Genomic DNA, 21,753 nt, shown 5'->3' on the forward strand with positions numbered 1-21,753 from the left:
TTCTTTTTTTCAGTCATAGCTTTTTTCCTCTTAATTGTATTTTTTAAAAAACTTCCATATTTATATATATATATATACACACACACACACACACTGGCAGAGAGAGAGGGAGAGAGAGAATGAATAAGTGAATGAATACTGATTTTTAAATATACGTATGGGCCAGAAGCACTTCCCAGATAGTACCCCCACAGGGTCTGTCAAGGCCTGGCTGCTCAGCAGCCCCTTTCCTAGGGAAGTTGCTATTGCTGCCTGCGGTTCTATAGATTACGGCATCATAGTCAGACTATGTTACAGTTTGTCTTCATAGTGCTTGTCTCTTGATTTACCATCACTGCTAATTTTGGAACTTTCCCAGAAAGAAGAGGCCTGCATTTAATGACCTTTAGAGGTCAGTCAGCTGCTGTCCCCATGCAGGAGACACAGTATGTAAACTCTGAGGGCATGCTCACCCACTCAGACCAACAGGTCTGAGACAAGGATCTTTGCACTGAGTTGGAAGGAGCAGTTAGCTCAGTGTTGGGGACCATGAAAGGCCTAACTCCCTGCTAACCCTGTTCTGGGCAGGTGAGTGTGGCCGTGAAGTGCCTGAAACCCGATGTGCTGAGCCAGCCAGAAGCCATGGATGACTTCATCCGGGAGGTCAACGCTATGCACTCACTTGACCACCGAAACCTCATTCGCTTGTATGGCGTGGTACTCACACCACCTATGAAGATGGTGAGTGCTTGGGTGGGAGGGAGGGTCAGAAAGCAGCTTGCAGCTTCTAGGCCCCCAGGCAAGCTCTTCCTCCTGCGGCCGTAGTCGCCCACCACGTGTGGCAAAGGGGTTTACTAGGGCCCTGCCTGGTACTGCCGTCTTTAGATTTTTCCAGAGCTCATTGGCAAGGAGTGTTGCCTGACCTCTTTGGGGTGCTTCTCTCTGGGGCTCAGGTTTTTGGGGTGGCTGAAGGGACAGGCCTGGAAAGCTGTAGGACTCGTGGCTCTCAGCACACAGGTCAGGAAGGACTGTAGCTGTGGCAGACCTCCAGAAGTGGGGAGGGGGGGACCTTAATTCTGGGAGAGCGGCTACTGGATTTATCCTCTTTGTCTTCCGTATGGCCTCAGGTGACAGAGCTGGCACCTCTAGGATCTCTGTTGGACCGGCTACGTAAACACCAAGGTCACTTCCTCCTGGGGACTCTGAGCCGCTACGCTGTACAGGTGGCTGAGGGCATGGGCTACCTGGAGTCCAAGCGGTTCATTCACCGTGACCTGGCTGCTCGGAATCTGCTGCTGGCTACCCGTGACCTGGTCAAGATTGGGGACTTCGGACTGATGCGGGCCCTGCCCCAGAACGATGACCACTATGTCATGCAAGAACATCGCAAGGTGCCCTTTGCCTGGTGAGGGGCAGGTGCTGCTGCCTTGTAGGGCCTGAGCTCCAATCCAGTCTCAGCAGACCCACACCTCAAACTTCTGGGGCCTCTGTTACCCACCACAGGACTGCCCTGGCCTGTCCTCATCGTTTCTGGGCCTGGGATACCTTTCTTATATATTTATATGTTTGCACATCCACCCAAGGAATTCTCCAGGGTGGTACTAGAAGGCACAAGGATAACTGCTTTTTGGACCCAAAGGGCAGTGGGACTTGCTGGGGTAGGTAACAGGACTGGCTGTTAGTATGGCGAGTAGCCAGGCTAGACCAGTCAGTAGGTGTGTCTGGGTAGAGCTGGTGGCAGGCGGGAATAGATTGTGTGTCATCTGTAGGCTGTGACTAGTGCTATCCGCGTGCATGTCGTGGTGGCACCTGGCCTACCCTGGTTGAGCTGATAATTTGCTGAGATCATGGAGTCTCCTGGTGACAGAGGTAGTAGCTAAGGGGGAATAATAGGTAGAGGTCCCCAAGAAACCTTCCCTTTGACCCTTATCTGTTTCCAGGTGTGCCCCTGAGAGCCTGAAGACACGGACTTTCTCCCATGCCAGTGACACCTGGATGTTTGGGGTCACGCTGTGGGAGATGTTCACATATGGCCAGGAGCCCTGGATTGGTCTCAACGGCAGCCAGGTGAGGGGGCTGGGAGAGGGTTCCTCATGTGGCGGTGGGAGTACTCCATCCCTTGCTCCCAACCTGAGCTGGTTGGAACTGGTTCTTTTCCGGTAGACTCCCATCTCTCGCATACCCCGTGTTGACATGGCATCTCTGAGAGCTTAACAAAAGAGAACGCTTGACCAGAATGTCACAGGCAGGGATAGGGGTAGGAAGACATGGTTGAGAAATGAGTCCTGGGCAGAGCTAGGGCTGGGAATAAAGGTCTTTGGGCTCTGGGGACAGAGCCTTCTCTAGCAGCAGAACTTTGTCATGGCGGGCAGACGTGTCAGGCAGCATCCTCAGCTGTAGGACAGGTCAGCGGGAAGGTGCTCTGCTGTCCCTAACCTCTGTGCCACCCTGCCTGGCAGATCCTGCATAAGATTGACAAGGAAGGGGAACGCCTGCCCCGGCCTGAGGACTGCCCCCAAGACATCTACAACGTCATGGTCCAGTGCTGGGCCCACAAGCCAGAGGACAGACCCACATTTGTGGCCCTTCGGGACTTCCTGCTGGAGGTGAGGGCCAGACCTGCCCACGGTGGCTCGGGGTGCAAATGGGACAGTCCAAGGCTTAGTCCTGGGCTGGGCAATGACCTGTTCCTGCCCCCAGGCTCAGCCTACTGACATGCGGGCCCTTCAGGACTTTGAGGAGCCAGATAAGCTGCACATCCAGATGAATGACGTCATCACTGTCATCGAGGGAAGGTAGGGCTCTGTCTCCAAGGTTTCCGTCCCAGCACGCAGGCAGGATTGGGCAGTGTCCAGGTGACAGGCCCCACTCCCACTGCTTAGGTGGGATTTTCCCTGCTCACCCCAGCCCACTGCCCTTACTCACTGGGCTCCAGCCCTGGCTGTGTGTATTAGGGCCAAACTGCCCTTGTGCTGAGGAGTAGGGCTGTGGCTCAGCTTGGCCTCAGAACTGGGAGCCAGGGCTAGAATTCCTGAGTGTTTCTCATTCTCCCTGCTGCTGGCTTCAGCACAGGGGTCCCTCTCGACCCCAGTTTCTAGAGAGGAGGTTTCATGTAGCTCAGGCTGGCCATGAACACCTTATCCTCCTGCCTCTGTCTCCGCGTCGTGGGGTTGTAAATGGGACCTGCCATGCCCGGCTGCATAGAATCAGACTCCCGAACAGCCTCCTCTGCTCTACCTCGCCCTTTCGGCAACTTCCCATCCCTCCTGTTGAGCCTCCCAGGGTTCCCCAGTCAGCGGACTCCCTTCCCAGCCCTTCCTGGTAAGGACTGCAGTGTGTCCAACCAGCCGAAACTCTAGGGATGGCGTCCCTAGCCTCAGCCTCCTACCTGCATCCCCATGTGTCTCATCCCCAGCACCTGCCCTGGCCCTCCAGTGGGCTGATCCCCACAGTGTCTGAGGAACTGGCCGGGGCAGGCTGCCTATGCTCTGGGACTGTGGGTGAGTGTAGGGGACCAGGAAGAAAAGTGAGGCAGAGTGGGGATCCCCTGTACTCCCCTCCTCTGACTCAGAACTGGGTAAGGACACGTGCAGGCACCCTTCCTGGGCTTGGTGAGTTGGGCGAGTCAGCCTGAGTCAGTGAAATGGGCCCTGGGTGTCTTGGATTTACCTGTACCCACTGTGGCCCCGCCCCACTACCACAGACCAGGGCTCTCTCATGCCGGGCTCACGTTCCATTCTTGTAGCAAGAGTGATGTTCATTCTCTAGGTTACAGAGAATGGGAGTTGATGATAGAAGAAAGAAAGCAGAAAACTGCTAGGGGAGACACGGAGGCAGGAGGGAACCATACGCGTGTTTGGACCTGGGGGGAAGTAAGGGGCGCAGGAGAGGTAGTACACTGGAAACAGCCTAGAGATAGGTAGACTGGAGAGGGGGAGGGCGGTGACCTCCTTGGAGGTACCTGACAGAGACTTAGTGCCAGCAGTTGGCCTTTAGCCATTGCTACTTAAAGGAGCCAGGAAGCCTTGCATCCAGCTCCGTCCTGTGCTCCTCTGGCCACAGGTGTTTACCAGTCTCAACTCCTGCTCCAGTCAGAGCCTATGCTCCCATGGGGCAACTCAGGAGCTTCCTGCGTGTCTCTAGAACCGGTGCCCTGGGTCACTGAGAGCAAAGCAGGCTGCAGGAGGGGCCGGGGGAGTGGTTTTTCCTGGGAGGTTGTCCTGGGTGCACCCAGTCCTGCCCTTGCGCCCCAGGCTCCAGTTGGCGTCAGCTCCTGATACTGCCACAGCGGATGGTTCAGCTCCTAGACCGCCTCCCTCTGAGGTGCCGGCTCTTGCTTGGTCCCTGGAACTGCTCAGGAGGTGGGAGGTGAGGGGCACGAGGCCACAGCAGCCGGTGAGCCCTTGGGAGTGGGCCTGTGTGTGTGTCTGTGGTTGCCCGGGATTGCTGTTTGTTTACTTCCATGTCTCCAGGTGCTTGAGCCGCTGTGTCTCCTCAGGCTGGGCTCCTCTCTGTGGCTCCTGACATTCTTCCCGCTTGTCTCCTGGCCTTGTGTCTCTCTTCTCTGCAGCTGGCTTTAGTGTGCTCCCTAGTCCCCGCTCTATGAGCATGCCCCAGTGCTCAGACTCTGTAAGCTCCATCCTCAGGGTTTCAGGCAGAGAGAGGGCAGCTAGGTATTCTGGGAGCTGAGTTTGGGGGCTCGCCTAGATTTGGGGGTATATGGAGCATGGTGGTGCACACCTGTAATCCCAGGTGGGAGGCAGAGGCAGAAGGAGCTCTGTGAGGTTGAAGCCAGTCTGGTCCATAGAGTGAGTTCCAGGACGTTTGGGATTACATAGAAGGACCCTGTCCAAAAGAACTAAAAAATAAAAATAAAAACAGACTTGAAGGTATAAGTGATGACTGGCCTCTCTCAGGTGTCTCACTTGGCAGGTAAGATGGCTGCAGCCCTTCTGTGTGTGTGTGTTTTGTTTTTGTTTTTGTTTTTTTGGAACTGTTACTGAGTGAGGGCAGAGGTTTTGAAATCCATCGGCAGGTTCTTGGCCTGTCCTGTCCCACAGCCTCCACTTCCTGTGGTAGGAGGGGTGGAAGGCACTGAGTCTGTGCCCTCAGGGACAAGGTAGGGTTGTGTGTGTCATGAGCAGAATGTTTGGGTAATATTTCTGCCTCGGCTGCGGCTGAGTTAACAAGCACCTCGGGGTGGGCCAGGTAGAGTCTAGGGCCAGCCCAGGGTAGTGAGGGGCTGCCTTGAGGAGCCGCTGGCATTGGGAGAGCAGCCCACTCTGGGTGCAGGGCAGGCACTGCTGTCCTACACTTTCCATGGGCTGCTCTGCAGCTGAGGTCCTTCTCTCTTTGGAATGGATCTGCTATTTTCAGATGAGACTTGTCCCTTCTCAGGGTGTTGTCCTTTCTTCCTTCCTTCCCTGCCCTTCCGACCCTGAAGGCAGGGAGTAATCACAGGGTGGCTGTGTCTGGTGGTGGGCCAGCAGGCAGCCTTAGTGACCAGAAGGCAGCTGTGGCAGCGCACAGCACCTCTCCAGCTTCTCCGTCGTGGCTCTGGGACAGATGATGTGACCGTGAGGAGATAGGGCGGGCAGTGGTGGTGTGGATATGTCCCTGCAGCAAGAGGGCTCTCACTGGTGCCCAGACTCCGCCCACTTCTTTAGGTACAAGCAGCAGATGCAGGGGCCTCAGCAGTCAGCTTTTGGGGCATCCGGAGTTTCCGGAGAGAGTGTCATCCCTTTTTCTACTTGCTTGCATGCTGAATGGGCCTCAGCTGGGCCAGGTACAGGTTTGCTCGTGTTTTGTCTGCGGAGTGAGGGACTGGGGTCTTGATGGTTTGCCATACCGGAAATTCTGCGTCTCCTTTCTGGATCCCTGACTGTAAGGCAAGGATTGGCCTCATCCTGAGGATGGGGAGGACAGCAAGGCTGGAGCGCATAGCTCTGCTCTCAGGTGGTGTGAAGCCCACTGGGGAAAAGGCCTGGGTCTCCACGAGCTCCTGTGTCTTGAAGAGCTGCATGCAAGTGATGACTAGTAACCGGAAGGCATGGTCTTAAACTCCTGGGCTCCCCTCGCCTGCTATAGCACTCAGACTTCCTAGGGCGCTGCTGAACCCTAGTGGCCCTAAGAAGACCAAGGCCAGACCCTGACTGGAGGAGGGAAACATGTACTGCGAGAGTGACCTGGCTTTGCAGACTTAACTGATTTGAATATTGGGTCCTCTGTGATCATTCTAGTAAATGTGCTAGTCAGGTCACTTGTTGGAACCTGTTTATTTGTAGACTGTAGGAAAAGCTACCCAGCCTACCCAGAGGAGCTTAGGGTAAGGCTGAGCAAATAGGCAGGCCCTCTTCAGGGAGTGGCAGGTTATGGTGCTGCTGTTGCTGTTGGGGAAAGTGGACTGGTATCCAGACTGATTTTGAGGTCTCGTCTCTGGCAAGGTAGCCAGGTCCCAGGAGTAGGGACCTTGGTATGAGAAGGGTCCCTTTGGGGTCACTTGTACTCCCGTACCTGGTACTCACTGTGTTACCTCTGTCACACAGGGCGGAGAACTACTGGTGGCGTGGTCAGAACACACGGACGCTGTGCGTAGGACCCTTCCCTCGAAACGTGGTGACTTCCGTGGCAGGCCTGTCTGCCCAGGACATCAGTCAACCTCTACAGAATAGCTTCATTCATACAGGGCATGGCGACAGTGACCCTCGCCACTGCTGGGGATTCCCTGACAGGATTGATGAGTGAGTACCTGGTCCTGGTCTCCCAACATTGTTGACCCTCGCCACACCACACACAAGCTCTCGCAGGCTCCATCGATGGGGCTGTGTGTTGCTGATGGGGTAAAGGCCTCTCAGTTAAAGTGCTGCTCAAAGCAGGCAGCACCAGGAGCCGCCAGACGGCATTCCCCAAGCCACGATGCCAGGCATGGCTAAGGCCTTGCCTGGTTGGCCTTTCCACCAAGTAGGGTCTGTCATGGAAGCTTCTGTTCCCAGTTTTTCCTAGAGCAGGAAGCTGTTGGGCAGTCACAACCTTTGCCCCTTGGCTGCTGAGCACCTTCAGTCACCTGCACAAGATTGTCACCACACCACACCTTGAAGCTTACACATAACGCACACTGGTCTCCTATCCTGAACTGATTTGGACACTGGCCTTCCAGCCATGTACACGTGCGTGTCTTCCCATAGTCAGTTCCTTTACTCTATCGTGACAGGCTGCCAACAACAGCGCCCAGGTGTGAAGTAACTTTTCCCATCCCAGGGTCTTACCATTTGTCCTCAGTGACCCTGCCTTTAGTGAGACTCTTGGACCACATACATTTCTGTGCTGAGTTGTTTTTCGTTGCCATTGTGTGAGACACTGATGGTCTCCCCTGTGCTGTCTGGTTTAGCACTGCTGGACAAGTGAGTTAGGCCCATCACTGCATGCTGACTCTGCAAGCCTCGCAGCCCTGCAGTGTGCTGCAGCTTTTGCCTTAGATGTGTAGGTGTCTGAGGCGTGAATTAGCAGAGGTCTTCTCTGCATTCGCTCTCAGCCTCACCGTGCCGTGTGGCTCTGCTCAAGTTACTCATTTCTTCCCTCGCAGCTGCTTTTGTTCCCGAAGCCCACCTGCTCTACAAGAGTAGGGTGTGGAGGCGGGTTGGGACAAGGTGTAGGTGCCAGCGGAGAGCCCAGATGGGCTGCGGGTAGGGAGGCCAGGACACTTCTTGCTGGGCCCCCAGCATTCTCTTTTTCCCAGCACCACTTTGCCACATCTGTGGGGCAGAGCGCCTGTCTGTGGGCAGTTTTTCACTAGATAAAATCAAGGTCAGGAAATCTCAAGGATGAACTCATTCTTACTTGCTAAAAAGTCCCCTGTGACTTCACCGGAGGAGGCGCCACCTTCTGACACATGGGGAGACACTTGCCTCTGAGCAGCATTTCCTGTCAGGGGGTTCCAGAGTTTTGGAGCCCCGAACCTATGAGGTCAGGTCTCATGTCTTGTGTACAGGCCCAGGCAGGAGCCAGTTTGCTTCCCAGAGGTGCGAGCAGACCTGGAAGGAGCTTAGCATGCCCCGTGTCTGTCTACAGAGCTCAGTCTGCTTGGGAGGGACTCAGTCCCCTTTAGGTAGAGTGAGGTCATTGGGGGCCCCCTGGGGAAAACCCAGAATCAGGCACTTCTTGGTTGGTGCCCCGCCCATCCTATTCAGTCTGTGTCAGCTCTCCTGCTAGGCCTCTCTGGTCCTTTCTCCAGCTGCCTCCTCCTGAGGATGGTAAACCAGGCCTTTATTCTGTGTCCCCCACACCACAACACCAGGCCCTTGAAGGGCTCACAGGAACCAGGTGAGGGCCTGAGAAATCAGAGGGAGGGGAGGGGAAAGGAGGCTCGTGCAGTTGGAGGCCTGCACCCTCTGCCCCATTTCTGAAGTGCTTCAGCCAGCCCAGCCTCATTCTTCCAGGCTTTACTCAGCCTTGGTGACTAAGTCGCAGATCCCAGATCTATGGACAGTCAGCACCGGGGCTGGTCAGTGTCTGCCCCAGGTCCTGTGGCTCGGCAGGAACCTGCCTCCTGCCCACCCTGCTAGGGGCTTAGCAGCAAGTGCTCCTGTCCAGTCTCCTATAAGGGTCTGTAGGACAAGAGCATGGCAGCAGGCAGGTGCCCAGCATGGGTTGGAGGTGCCGTCAGTTATTAAGGACCAGCTTCTCAGCTTGGGTCAGGTGTCCTGTCCCCGCGGTGGGCCCCTCTGGGTGAAGGGTTAGGAGCTATACAGACCCAGGAGTCTGGGAGCCTTATGACTCGGGTCTGTCACTCAGCTTCCTCTAAGATAAATCTTAGTCCTTTGCATTGTCCCCTAAACAGTCAGGAGGTGGCTTTGTGGTGGGTTTGGCCTGGCCTTAGGGCGTGGGGCCTGCACATCTGCCAGAGGTGTCTGTCCTCTGCCATCGCTTCACCTTCTGACCTGCTTCTGTCCCAACAGACTCTACCTGGGAAACCCCATGGACCCCCCCGACCTGCTGAGCGTGGAGCCGAGCACCTCCCGACCCACCCAGCACCTAGGAAGGGTAAAAAGTAAGAGTCCTTCCGTCCTCGGTGTTCCAGCTTACCGGCCACCTAGAAGAGGGCACTGCCTTAAGCCGCCCTGAGCCTGCTGTTGTCCTATGGGGACAGCTGCATCCCTGGCTCTGGCTAGGCGTGGGGTGGGAGAAGAGAGGCAGCTGTATCCGCCGAGGAGGGTATCCTTGGGTTGGTCCTGCCTGGGCCCTGCAGCCTCAGCTTCCTCCTCCCTCCCTCCTCACCAGGCTCTTCAGACCTTGGCTTCCCTGACTTCCCTAACCATGCTCTTCTCTCCCAAGCCAACACCCACACTACTCTGTTCTCCAGCTCAGCCCAAGCCCCACCCACCCCCCAGAGCCTGTGCCTGTCATTCTAGAACAGTCCTTCCACCTGCCTCCCTACTCCCTGTTCCTTCCCATCTCAGTTGGGTTTGTGCATTTGCTTACTCCTGCTCATCTCTCCCTCTCTTCCCCTCTTTCCCTCTCTCTCTCCCTCTCCCCCCGTTCCTCTCTCCCCCTGTCTCTTGTGCTTGCTTGCTCCCTCTCTCCCCCTTTTCTCTGCCCTCTCTCCCTCTCTCCCCCTTCCCCTCTACCTCAATTCTTCTGTCTGCTCCATCTGGCTCTATGCCCTCCACCTCATCCCTGCCTCGCTCTGTCACTCTCCTTGTCTGCCTCCCCTGTCCGCATGGCCTTTCTTACAGGGGAGCCTCCACCTCGCCCACCTCAGCCTGCCATCTTCACTCAGAGTAAGTGGGGCTGCTCAGGGTGCCTGGGCCCCTGCCCCCGCCCTCTCTCTCCTCTCACTACTCCTCTCCTGGAAGGTACAGAGCCCTGGTGGCTGGCTGTGTGGGAAGGGAGTTGGGTGTGTGCTGTGAGCTTTTGCTGCTGGTCTGGCCCGGCATGCCTGCCTCCCTGATCTGTACCCTCAAAGCCTGGCCTTGATGTGCTCTGCTGGGTCTTAGCCAGCCTCACGCTCTTCAGACAGACAGAGGTTGCCTCTGGGATGTGGTGGTAGCTATCAGGACTTCCTTCCATATCTGCTCTGATGGTGTGCCGCTGTAGAGGTGGGGTGGGGGCTACTAACTAGGAGCGAGTTAGGGGCCCTTGTGTTATGGAAGGAACATCAGAGACAGGTGTGAGTGGGTGGTGCCTGCTCTAGCTTAGAGGCAGAGAGAAAAGGTTCTGTCCTGTTTTGAATGGGGTCAGATTACTCCTGGCAGTAGGAGCTAACCTTCAGGGGAGTTGGTAGTGGATAGTTGGTGGGAGATACTTGGTCTTCTTTCACACATCCTACCTTCCCTTGTTCCCTATTTATATCTGACACCATCTCCCTATTGGGGTGTTTTTTGTTTTTGTTTTTTTTTTAAATCACAGAGCCAACATACGACCCAGTGAGTGAGGACCAAGACCCTCTGTCCAGTGACTTCAAGAGGCTTGGCCTGAGGAAGCCAGCCCTGCCCCGGGGGCTGTGGCTAGCAAAGCCCTCGGCTCGAGTACTGGGCACTAAGGCAGGCCGCAGCAGCGGGGGCGAGCTCACGCTCATCGACTTCGGCGAGGAGCCTGTGGTCCCAACCGCACGGCCCTGTGCACCCTCCTTGGCACAGTTGGCCATGGATGCCTGCTCCTTGCTGGACAAGACACCACCACAGAGCCCCACACGGGCACTGCCACGACCTTTACATCCCACACCTGTGGTAGACTGGGACGCTCGCCCGCTGCCCCCACCCCCTGCCTACGATGATGTAGCCCAAGATGAGGAAGACTTTGAAGTCAGCTCTATTAACAACAGCCTAGTGGGTGCAGGGCTCCCTCCTGGGCCCAGCCAGGGTGAGACCAACTATGCCTTTGTGCCTGAGCAGGTGCAGCTGCCCCCTGCCCTGGAGGATAACCTGTTCCTTCCACCTCAGGGTGGAGGCAAGCCACCCAGCTCGGCCCAGACTGCAGAGATCTTCCAGGCACTGCAGCAGGAGTGTATGCGGCAGCTACAGGTCCCCACTGGCCAACTGACCCCCTCCCCTACCCCAGCAGGTGACGACAAGCCCCAGGTGCCACCCCGGGTACCTATCCCCCCTCGGCCCACACGTCCACGTGTGGAGCTATCTCCAGCTCCCTCAGGCGAGGAAGAAACAAGTCGGTGGCCTGGACCTGCCTCCCCTCCCCGGGTGCCTCCTCGGGAACCCCTGTCCCCTCAAGGTTCAAGGACCCCAAGCCCCCTAGTGCCGCCTGGCAGCTCTCCACTACCACACCGGCTCTCTAGCTCACCTGGAAAGACCATGCCCACCACCCAAAGCTTTGCCTCAGACCCTAAATACGCCACACCTCAAGTGATCCAGGCTCCTGGCTCCCGGGCCGGCCCCTGCATCCTGCCCATCGTCCGTGACGGCAGGAAGGTCAGCAGCACTCACTACTACCTGCTGCCTGAGCGCCCTCCTTACTTGGAGCGCTACCAGCGCTTCCTGCAGGAGGCCCAGAGCCCCGAAGAGCCAGCCTCCTTGCCTGTGCCCCTACTGCTACCCCCACCCACTACCCCAGCCCCCGCTGCCCCCACGGCCACTGTTCGACCTATGCCTCAGGCCGCCCCAGACCCAAAGGCCAACTTCTCCACCAATAACAGCAACCGGCCACCAGCCCTGAGGGCCACCGCTCGGCTGCCACAGAGGGGCTACCCGGGTGATGGGCAAGAGGCTGCACGGCCAGCAGACAAGATCCAGATGGTGAGTGCCAGGCCCACATCCAGGTGAAGGGCAGGGGTCTGAGGGACCCAGAGGAATGGGCCCAAGTGGTGCTGATGGGTGGGTATGCCCAGCTGCAGGCCATGGTGCATGGGGTGACCACAGAGGAGTGCCAGGCTGCCCTGCAGAGCCACAGCTGGAGCGTGCAGAGGGCTGCCCAGCATCTGAAGGTACTATCACTTCCTGCCTGCTCTGGCATCCAGGGGCCCCAAAAGCTGGTCCTGCTGCGCCTCACCCTACCCACTAGCTTGAGTCCTGTGCCCCCATTCTGTTCCGGTACCCCTTGGCCCCAATGTGTCCCATGGCACCACCACCCTCTGCCCCTCAGGTGGAGCAGCTCTTCGGGCTGGGTCTCCGGCCACGGGTGGAGTGCCACAAAGTCCTGGAGATGTTTGACTGGAACCTGGAGCAAGCCGGCTGCCACCTTCTGGGTTCCTGTGGCCCTGCCCATCACAAGTGAGTGAGTCACATGCTGTGCCCCACCTCCCTCCATCCCAGGAGAGCTGTCTTTGGGGTATAGCAATGTGGAGGAAAGCCTACCTATCCTTGAAGGGTCACACGTAGCCAGGGAGTCCCCAGCTGGTAGGGGAGAGGGGAGGTACAGGACCCTAGAGTCAGGGGGTTTGGCTGGGAAAGAACTCCCTAAATGAATTCACTTAGACTTTTTAGACACTTGGTTTTTATGATGAGTTGACGAGCAAAAGAGGCAACAGGGAGCCCTGAAGGAGCCTGGCTCCCCAGCTGCCCGGGTCCTTCATGGAGAGCATTTCAGTCCCGATCCTTTGACCGTATTTCTGTTTAGAGCGCCAGTTAGTGCAGGGAGAAAGGCGGCTCAGTGACTAGGATGCTTGATAACATGAGAACGAGAACCTGGGTTTGAATCTCCAGAGCCCATACAAAAGCCGGAGACCTAGCCCGAGCCTCTGCAGCTCCATTGCTCCTCTGGAAGAGATGGGAGGCCGCGGCCTGCTGTACGGCAGCGGAAAAACAACAGAGACCCTGTCTCAAGAAGGCGGGCGAGGAGCTGGGCGTGGTGGCGCACGCCTTTAATCCCAGCACTCGGGAGGCAGAGGCAGGCGGATCGCTGTGAGTTCGAGGCCAGCCTGGTCTACAAAGTGAGTCCAGGATGGCCAAGGCTACACAGAGAAACCCTGTCTCGAAAAACCAAAAAAAAAAAAGAAGGCGGGCGAGGTTTCCTCTGCTCTCTACACACACCTTGTGGCCCGAGCATGCCTGTATTTACACACTCACACTCACCTCAAGGCAGTGGCTCTCTCTTGTGACCCTGAATTTCCCACAAGCTGTTTATCTGGCCCATGTCGATGGATGAACTTTCTGGTTATTTCTTCTTTCAGACGCTGACGGTTGACTGGAGAGCAACGGTTTGCCCTTAAAGGAACCACGTGAACCTGTCTGTGGGTCAGGGTGCCCTGTCTCAGGCCTGAAGGACCCACTACTGCCTGCTGCTCCCAGTGGACAGAGCGAGGCCAGGCAGCAGGAGGCTGGGAGCCCCGCCTTGCCCACCTCACTCTCCACCCACCCAGCACTGTTCTGTACACCTTGGTTCAGCCCTCAGTGCCCCAACCAAGAGGTGGGAAGGAGCCTTGTGAAGGCGAGACTGCCTGGCAGGCCCTGTGTGTGACCTGCCTCTGGCTCCAGATCAAGGCTGGGCTAGTGGCTAGTGTGTGTCCCCAGGCTTTCCTCTGGGGGACTAGACTGAGAGGAAGCCAGGCTTGGCTTGGACAAGAAGGATATGTTGGCCACTCAGAAGAGTGGGCCAGCCCCCAACAGGCCCTCCTCAGGGCTGGGCCCTTTTCCGGGGAGCCCCTGTAGGCATCTAGAGTGTCGGGGCAGAATGTAACCCGTGGCTTCACTGTGAACTTGTGGGCTTGGCTGGTCTTAGCATCTTGTACCTGTGAGCCCCCTCAAAAGGCTGGGGAGCAGAGAAGTGTGCCAGGATCTTCTCTGGCAGGGATGGGCCGAGGCCCCAGGGCTGGAAGGAGACCCCAGGGGCACCAGTAGTTTCCTGTTTGACCCTGCTCTTCCCCAGCAGCTGCTCAGTGCGTTCCCATCAGCCTCTGTTGCCAAAGTTGCTGCCCCGGCTATGGATGTCTGCTTCTTTCAGAGAAATAAAGTTCGTTTCTATTTTATGTTACTCACTTGTGCCCTCCAATCTCCAGAGTGCTGCCTCCCAGAGCAATCACTCTCTAGCCCCACCTACAGGGGGAGGGAGGAAGTGCAGGGCCAGGAGAGCTGCTGTCTATACCCTTACAGAGCTGGGCCAGCTTACCTCACCTCACCTCAGGGGCTGTCACAGCCCGCAAGCTTCTGTAGGGGAGGACACACTTCAGGAGACGGGCTAACAGCCCAGTCAGTTGGAGATAGGCCAGAAATGGATGACACCCTGGGCTTCTGTAGGTACAAACATTTGAACTTTGTTTTCTCTGAGTTACGTGTTTACATGGTTCTGAATTCAGAAGGTACTGAAAGGTGCATCCACCCCAGATGCCCACCCTCATCCTCTCTGCCTTTATCATCTCCTTGTGCACACGCACACCCTTTTGAGATAGGGTTTCTCTGTGTAGCCCTGGCTGTCCTGGACTCACTTTGTAGACTAGGCAGACCTCAAACTCAGAGATCCGCTTGACTCCGTCTCCCGAGTGCTGGGATTAAAGGCATGCAACACTGCTCATTTCTCTTTTAAAAAAATAAAATAAAAACTTGAGAATTTTTGAAAAGTTGCATAGGAATTTTGCTTGGCTCTTTGCAGTCCTTAGCAGTTACAGCCGTTGTGCCAGTAAGCTGGGTATGCGGGCTCTTTTCTACTGGCAGAACTGGGTGAGGGACTGTGCTCAGAGAGCTCTGGAGTGACCATGGAGGCTGCAGAATTGTTCGGTGGTTGCACTGGCTGTGTGGTAAACAGCTTCCTGATCCTGCCCAGAAACTGCCCGGTCTTGAGTTGTGGTGGGAGGACATTTTATTTGCATACCTCTCACTTAGGAGTAAGTAGACTTAAAAAGTTGGCAGCCAGGGATGGTGGCGCACACCTTTAATCCAAGCACTCGGGAGGCAGAGGCAGGAGGATCACTGGGAGTTCGAGGCCAGCCTGGTCTACAAAGTGAGTTCCAAGACAGCCAAGGTTACACAGAGAAACCCTGTCTCAAAAAACAAAAGTAACTTGGGGACTGTAGAGATGGTTCAGTAGTTAAGAATTATTTACTGCTCTTGTGGAGGACTCTGCTTAAGTCTCCAGCACCTATATGGCAGCCCACAACCATCTGTCACTCCATTTGACCTCTGTGCTCACCACATACACATGCAGTGTACGTCCATACATACATGCAGGCAAAATCTTTTGTTTTTTGAGATAGGGTTTCTCTGTGTTACCCTGGCTGTCCTGGACTGGCTTTGTAGACCAGGCTGGCCTCGAACTCACGGAGATTCGCCTGCCTCTGCCTCCCGAGTGCTGGGATTAAAGGTGTGTGCTTTGCTTGCATGTACACCTGCAGACCAAAAGAGGACATCAGATCATATTATAAATGGCTGTGAGCCACCATGTGATTCCTGGGAATTGAACTCAGGACCTCTGGGGGAGCAGTCAGTGCTCTTAACCACAGAGCTATCTCTCCAGCCTCCTAAAAATATCCTTGAAGTAATTTGGGCTGGGGGAGATGCCACAGTGATACAGAGTGCTCTCTGCACCAACGCGGGACCTGGACTCGCATCCTCAGCACCACTGTAAAATAAGAAAAGTCTGCTAAAGCCAGCAATGGTGGTGCATGCCTGTAACTGCAGCACTCAGGAAGCCAAGGCAGGAGGCTTGTCCCAGGTTCCAGGTCAGCCTGGGCTGGCTTCCTCGTGTGATCCTGCCTCAAAAACAAACAGAAAAGAGGGGCCAGCTACATGACTCAGTCATCAAAGTGTTTACTGAGCAGGCTGGTAACCTGAGTTTGCTTCCTGGAACCCAGGGTGGAAGGAGAAAACTGACTCCCCAAAGCTGTCCTCTGACCTTCACATGTGCCCCCACACAATAAAAAAGCAGCAAAAACATCATGTTCAGTTTCTATGAATTACCTATTAATATCCTTGGCTCCTTTAAAAAAAAAAAAGATTTATTTATTACTTATACAATATTCTGCCTACGTGTATGCCTGCATACCAGAAGAGGGCACTAGGTCTCGTTATAGATGGTTTTGAGCCACCATGTGGTTGCTGGGAATAGAGCAAACAGTGCACTTAACCACTGAGCTATCTCTCCATTACCATCCTTGGCTCTTTTTAAAAGAAAGAGTATTAGGGGCTGGGCATGTAGACTTTTAAAAAGTAAATTGGCAGCCAGGTGTGGTGACACTCGGGAGGCAGAGGCAGGCAGATCTACAAAGTGAGTGCAGGATAGCCAAGGCTACACAGAAATTGTCTCCAAAAACTAGATAGATAGGTAGATAGATAGATAGATAGTAAGAATATTAATCAGTTTCTTATTGAGTTTTAGGAAGTTACTAGATCCAGGAAACCCTTTGAATCACACAGCTGATATAAGCTCTAGGGAGAAAGATATATCATGGAAGGCAAATCCACAGCTGCCATTCGTCAAGGACAGCAGGAGCGAGATGCGGAGGTGCAGCCAGTGAAGGCGTGCCAGAGTTGGAGTCAGCACCGAGTTCATGTTCTGTTCGTATTACATGACAAGACCCTAATTTAAAAGAAACATTGAGGGGAAGAACCACTTAGTCTGGAGAAGACAGCTGTGGGCGGGCAGGAGAGGTCAGGAAGCCAGGGAACATTGTAAAGCAGTAAAGCGCCTGCAAACGAATCCCTCCGCTCTTACAATTCAGTAGTTTAACATTAAACATCAACCACTCTGCTGGGCTCTGGGGCATGCAGAGGCAGGTGGATGGCTGCGAGTTTGAGGATAGCCTGGTTTACAAAGTGAGTCCAGGACAGCCAAAGGCTACAGAGAAACCCTGTCTCTAAAAACACAACAACAAAATTACCAACCACTCTACATTATTTTCCCTTAGTCACTCCTCCCTTTGACAGCAGAATGTTATGTTGTTGCTACAACTAGAGTTACCTTATTCATCTCTATTTAAGAAGAGAGGTGGGGGGGGGGGGCTGGAGAGATGGCTCAGTGGTTAAGAGCACTGGCTGCTCTTCCAGAGGTCCTGAGTTCAATTCCCAGCAACCCATGGTGGCACACAACGATCTTATAATGTGATTTGATGCCCTCTTCTGGCCTGTAGGTGGCAGAAGAGTGTATACATAATAATAAATAAATCTTTAAAAAAAAAAAAAAAAAAAAAAAAGAGGGAGAGAGAAGAAAGGAGAGGAGAGGAGAGGAGAGAACTGCTGTGTGAATTGCCAGCAGTTACCAATCAGCCGTAGAGAACGCATTTCAGGCGGCTTTTTACAGGGGCAGGACGCCAGAGCAGCTGCAGCTCTTGGGGGGTCAGGAATCAGGCTTCCCTGCTGGGTTTCACCTGGTCAACCTACCCAGCTCTTGCAACATTTCTGTGTGTAGCAAAAGCTGATTCGGGTTTGCCAACCTGGGGAATCAGCTGTTGGACAATCTGTCGTCCCTGCTGAATAGACAGTCCATGCCCCTGGGAAAGAGTGATATCATCACAGCAAGATGGCAAATGCTCTGCTGTCATTGTGTGACCAGGGAGGTGGCTCCCCCCAGAAAGTGACTCTGCTGACTTGGTAGATAAGAAAAATGCCAGGAAGGTGAAGGGAACAGCAGTGTTTCAGCCATTATATCAACTGCTAGCTGCTGGGTTCCTTTTTGTAGGCTCCCACCCTTTCCAAGCCTCCTTTGATGCTCTTTAATGCTTACACCTCCCACTTTCAACCCACCTACCCTAGATAGGAGAGAGACGAGGATGATGGGAACAGGAGAAGTAGACCTTTTTGGACTCAGTTCCTGGGAGCGATTCCCCTGGCATACTCGGCAGGATTTCAGCAGACCAGCAATTCAGCCAAAGTTGCTGCTGGAACCCGGAGCAGCAGCTGGAACCCGGAGCCCTGGAGCATTCTCTCTAGGAGCATCTCGAAGTGGAGCCATGAACAGCCAAACAATACCAACACTCAAAAGGCCCCGCCTCCTGTTTTGGGCTTATATATATATCTCCTCTCAGAGTCTGCGCTAAGATGTGTTTCAGCTGGCAAAACCCAAGCCCCCGCATGAGGTGGCTCACCTTCTAGAGGATAAACATCACCTGTTCTCTCACAAGTCTGTTCCCCATCCCACACTTGGGATCAAAACAAAAACATGTTTACATCCACTACCTAGCTCCCTTTCTATTTAAAAATAATAAACTATATACAATAAAATTATGAGAATTATCCAGTAAATGTTATATTTACAAGGACCAGTCCATTTGTATTTGACAATCTTGAAGAAATTATTCCACTGTCCTATCCTGCTGAGTCTTATCATAGTGTCCAAAGTTTTCCTAAATCACTTTATTATAATTTGCATTTATCAACCTTTAAACATGTTTTTAGCTCTTAAACTAACGCTTATAGTAATACTATGGCTATCTAGTCTTCAACTCCAGAGACTTAAGAAGGAAATATTATCTAATATGAAGGAAGTGCAGGCAAGCAATTTCCAAAAGCATAGACAGGACAGAGAGAGCCGACTGCCTGGACTGTCACAGGTTTTCTCTATCACTGGGGCACCCAGTCTTCAGCCTGCCACCCCGCAATATCTGACAGACCTGAGGCCTGTGAAGCAGGTATTTTAAAGTTCTGGCCCACCTAGTTTCTGTGAAGCTGACAGCCAATTTCACAGTGTCATGCTTGATCACAGTTTGGACAGTCAGTCTGCTATTAGCACTAGAGGTGAGAACAGTTCCTCAGTCCAGGGCCTGCTCTGCCACACTTGTTTCTTTGATGCTCATCGTCTTCACTGAAGTAGATTGGAGGTTCTGCCAGGAGCGGATGTGTGTCTCTGTCAGAAAAGACCTTTATTATTAAACGCCATATTCTGTAGATCTCTGAAGTGTTTGAAGACCATCTATCTATTTACTATAGTGCATAATCATATCTAGCTATTCTATCTATCTATTTATCAATCTATCGACTTATCTATCTCAGTATAAGTAGACAAGCATTGCTTTTTTTAGCTATGTACTATCTGCTTAATCTTGAAAACATATACAAGAAACTAAATAAAGCTTCTTCTGTAATTAACTAAACTAGTATCTAACATGACTACAAATAAGATTTATAGGTGACTAACTACTAACTTGTATCTCCAACCACCCTGAACAGTTTGTAATAGCTATCTCTCATAAGACTAGAACTTTACGTCCCTTTTTTTCTTTTTTGGTTTTTCAAGACAAGGTTTCTCTGCGTAGCCTTGGCTGTCCTGGACTCGCATTGTAGACCAGGCTGGCCTCAAACTCACAGCGATCCCCCTGCCTCTGCCTCCCAAGTGCTGGGATTAAAGGCGTGCGCCACCACCGCCTGGCTACATCACATTTTTAAATGAGTCGCATATGTACAGTACATTAAGCAAACTTGAACAAAATCTAATCAATATATAATATGTACAATTCACAAAGCAAAAGTTGAACAAAATAATCTTAAACTTCTATCGACCTACAATACCAATGTAAAATATTCGAGGCTAGTAGAGTCAATAATCTACTTTTTGCCCCCAACTGCCATGATTGCATTAGAACAGACGGTAGAAGTGCAAGGCGAGAACGAGGAGGGTTGTAAAGCAGCATGAACACCAGGTGGCGCCACTGCTGAGGAAGCTCAGGCGCACTCCTTCCATGAGGCTGCCTCCTGCAGAACACCCAGCACACTGATGAAGGCAGTTAGCATCTGGGCAACACTGTGCCTTTATTGCTGGTGTTTTCATCTAGCCCCTAACAACTGACCATTTCTACCCCTCCTACCTAGACAGTACCACCTGCTCCCCATCCCTGAGTTCTCCACAGGTAATGCTTTCCCACGCAGGGCCACCCAGCCCTAGAACTAGTTCCAGTCAAGTAACTCAATACCGACTACACAACCACCACCCCAGAGGGTACAGTTGGTGGACATGCCGCGCCCCCCGCCCCATCGCAGGCCTCAGTAGCTGCCAAAATGCCCAGGCTACTGTTTTACCCAAATCCCGATCGGGACAAGCGCCACACTTACTTCCGGCCCTCCCTGAGCCTCCCACCACCAAGGCCGTCTCTTCGCTATACTGTATCTATTTCTGCCGGCGCTCTTCACCTCTGCAGAACTGTGGAAGGCCTGGGTGCGGTTTGTGTTCCTTCCTTGCAGGCCTTACAGAAGTGCTCAGAGTGTGAGATGCCTGCCTCGAGTTGCAAAGTCCCACTGCAGAACACAGTTAGCATCTATAACCAAGCAGATGTGCCTCTGGTTTCTGTCCCGTCTTCCCCCGTGAAGCTGCTAGATCATCGCTGAGTAAAAAGCCCTTAGATACGACCTACACCTTTCAACCTTCCATGGCCTGAGAGGAACAAAAACCTAGGCAGTAGCAGGCAACCATATAAGGACAGGTTTCTGACAAAGTAGCAGGGGAGGCCCCCGCTCTTTTTTTTTTTTTTTTTTTTAAGTTATTTATTATTATGTATACAGTGATCTGTCTGCATGCACACCTGCAGGTCAGAAGAGGGCATCAGATTACATTATTGATGGTTGTGAGCCACTATGTGGTTGCTGGGAATTGAACTCAGGACTATTGGAAGAGCAGTCAGTACCCTTAACTGCTGAGCCATCTCTCCAGGCACCCCACCCCCCCCCCACCCCCTGTTTCTCGAGACATGGTTTCTTTGTGTTGTCCTGGCTGTCCTGGACCAGGCTAGCCTCAAACTTACAAAGATACGCCTTCACCTACCTCTGCCTCCTGAGTGCTGGGACTAATGGCATGTGCCACCACACCTGGCTGAAGGCCTTATCTTCTGATCTTACCCTTTCTGCTCCCACATGTGGGAAGACCATGGGGGGCAGGCATATCATTCCTCCTAAGCCTCCACAGTCACAGGACAGGTCGGTAACACGTGGCGCCCAACCCCTAATTCTGACTACTGTGGCCATGATGCTGGGAACCCTGTCCACTCAAAGCCTCACCACACACCTGGGTAAGATAAAAAAAGGGGGAAGGACCCTGGGGGAGAGGGTTCTGGAAAACTAAATTCCAGAAACAGGCTTAGTATAGCAAGAGGAATGCCCCAGTTGTGGTTGCAGGAGAAATTATTTCTGTTTGTTGTGTTCAAGCTTGGAGTTGAGAAAGGCTGTACTCACTCACAGGTTTGTTTTGCTCTGTGTGCCCCCGCTGCGGCCTTGAACATGCTAGGCATGCGCTCTACCAGAGCTGTGTCTCCAGCCTGTGAGCATGGCGCTGGGGTGGAGCAGTGTACTGTAAAAAGGAGCCTAGTTAGAAGAGGTTAAGTCCCCCTCGCGTTGCAAATTGATATATCTCAAGTGGGGTCCAGGAGCTGGCTTAGGTCTCTCTTCCCATCCTGTCTAAACATTTCCACGTAGGCCAAAGCCACACAGCTCATCTTCTCTCACCCACCAGGATCTCAAAAGCTTAAAAAGCTAAACACAGGAAGGCACTGACTGCCCAGAAGCTCCCTCTGCTGGTTATCATAAAAACTGCAGGTCTCTGGCGCCAGTCCCAGCAGCCAACCCAACTTTTACCCCTCAAAACAGGTGGAAAAACTAGTCAAGGCCCAGGAACTACTTATGAATAAACATATACATGACAGAGCGGGTTTCTTCTAACTCGTGAAGGGCTCCCAAGTCCAGAGGTTCTGAAAGACGTGGTCCTGCTCCATCCTTTAGCTGTCTTCCTTGCCATTAGCCAGACAGCTGTATCCTGAAGAAACAACCCACTTAGTGCTTTCTGGAGGGCCAGGCCTGTTAACTGCCCTTAGAGCTGGGCCAAGAAAAGCATACAGAATCGGACCCAGTTACACTCTTTCAGGTTCCTACAGCCAGCCATAAAGTGCTGTTTTCTGTCTCCCTCCACCCCCACGCCTGG

At 53.5% G+C, this 21,753-nt stretch overlaps 1 protein-coding gene across 20 annotated transcripts in view; it reads left to right on the forward strand.

The window, feature by feature from the left end:
* The window catches only part of Tnk2 (tyrosine kinase non receptor 2), a 49,789-nt gene extending 36,435 nt beyond the window's left edge, over window positions 1-13,354 (forward strand). For 6 of the 20 annotated variants that reach the window (XM_051149774.1, XM_051149783.1, XM_051149782.1 and 3 more), the window contains 12 exons: window positions 568-720; window positions 1,107-1,384; window positions 1,920-2,046; window positions 2,439-2,585; window positions 2,680-2,774; window positions 6,525-6,719; window positions 8,934-9,025; window positions 9,711-9,830; window positions 10,384-11,723; window positions 11,816-11,911; window positions 12,070-12,201; window positions 13,097-13,354. In XM_051149774.1, the coding sequence (XP_051005731.1) occupies window positions 568-720; window positions 1,107-1,384; window positions 1,920-2,046; window positions 2,439-2,585; window positions 2,680-2,774; window positions 6,525-6,719; window positions 8,934-9,025; window positions 9,711-9,830; window positions 10,384-11,723; window positions 11,816-11,911; window positions 12,070-12,201 (2,775 nt within the window). In that variant the 3' untranslated portion in view covers window positions 13,097-13,354. The remainder of the gene's footprint in view (window positions 1-567; window positions 721-1,106; window positions 1,385-1,919; window positions 2,047-2,438; window positions 2,586-2,679; window positions 2,775-6,524; window positions 6,720-8,933; window positions 9,026-9,710; window positions 9,831-10,383; window positions 11,724-11,815; window positions 11,912-12,069; window positions 12,202-13,096) is intronic. The other 14 variants (XM_051149777.1, XM_051149785.1, XM_051149780.1 and 11 more) reach the window with 6 other exon arrangements.
* Window positions 13,355-21,753: the final 8,399 nt, after the last annotated feature.

This window comes from Acomys russatus, chromosome 8 (assembly GCF_903995435.1).
Source record: "Acomys russatus chromosome 8, mAcoRus1.1, whole genome shotgun sequence".
NCBI lineage: Eukaryota > Metazoa > Chordata > Mammalia > Rodentia > Muridae > Acomys > Acomys russatus.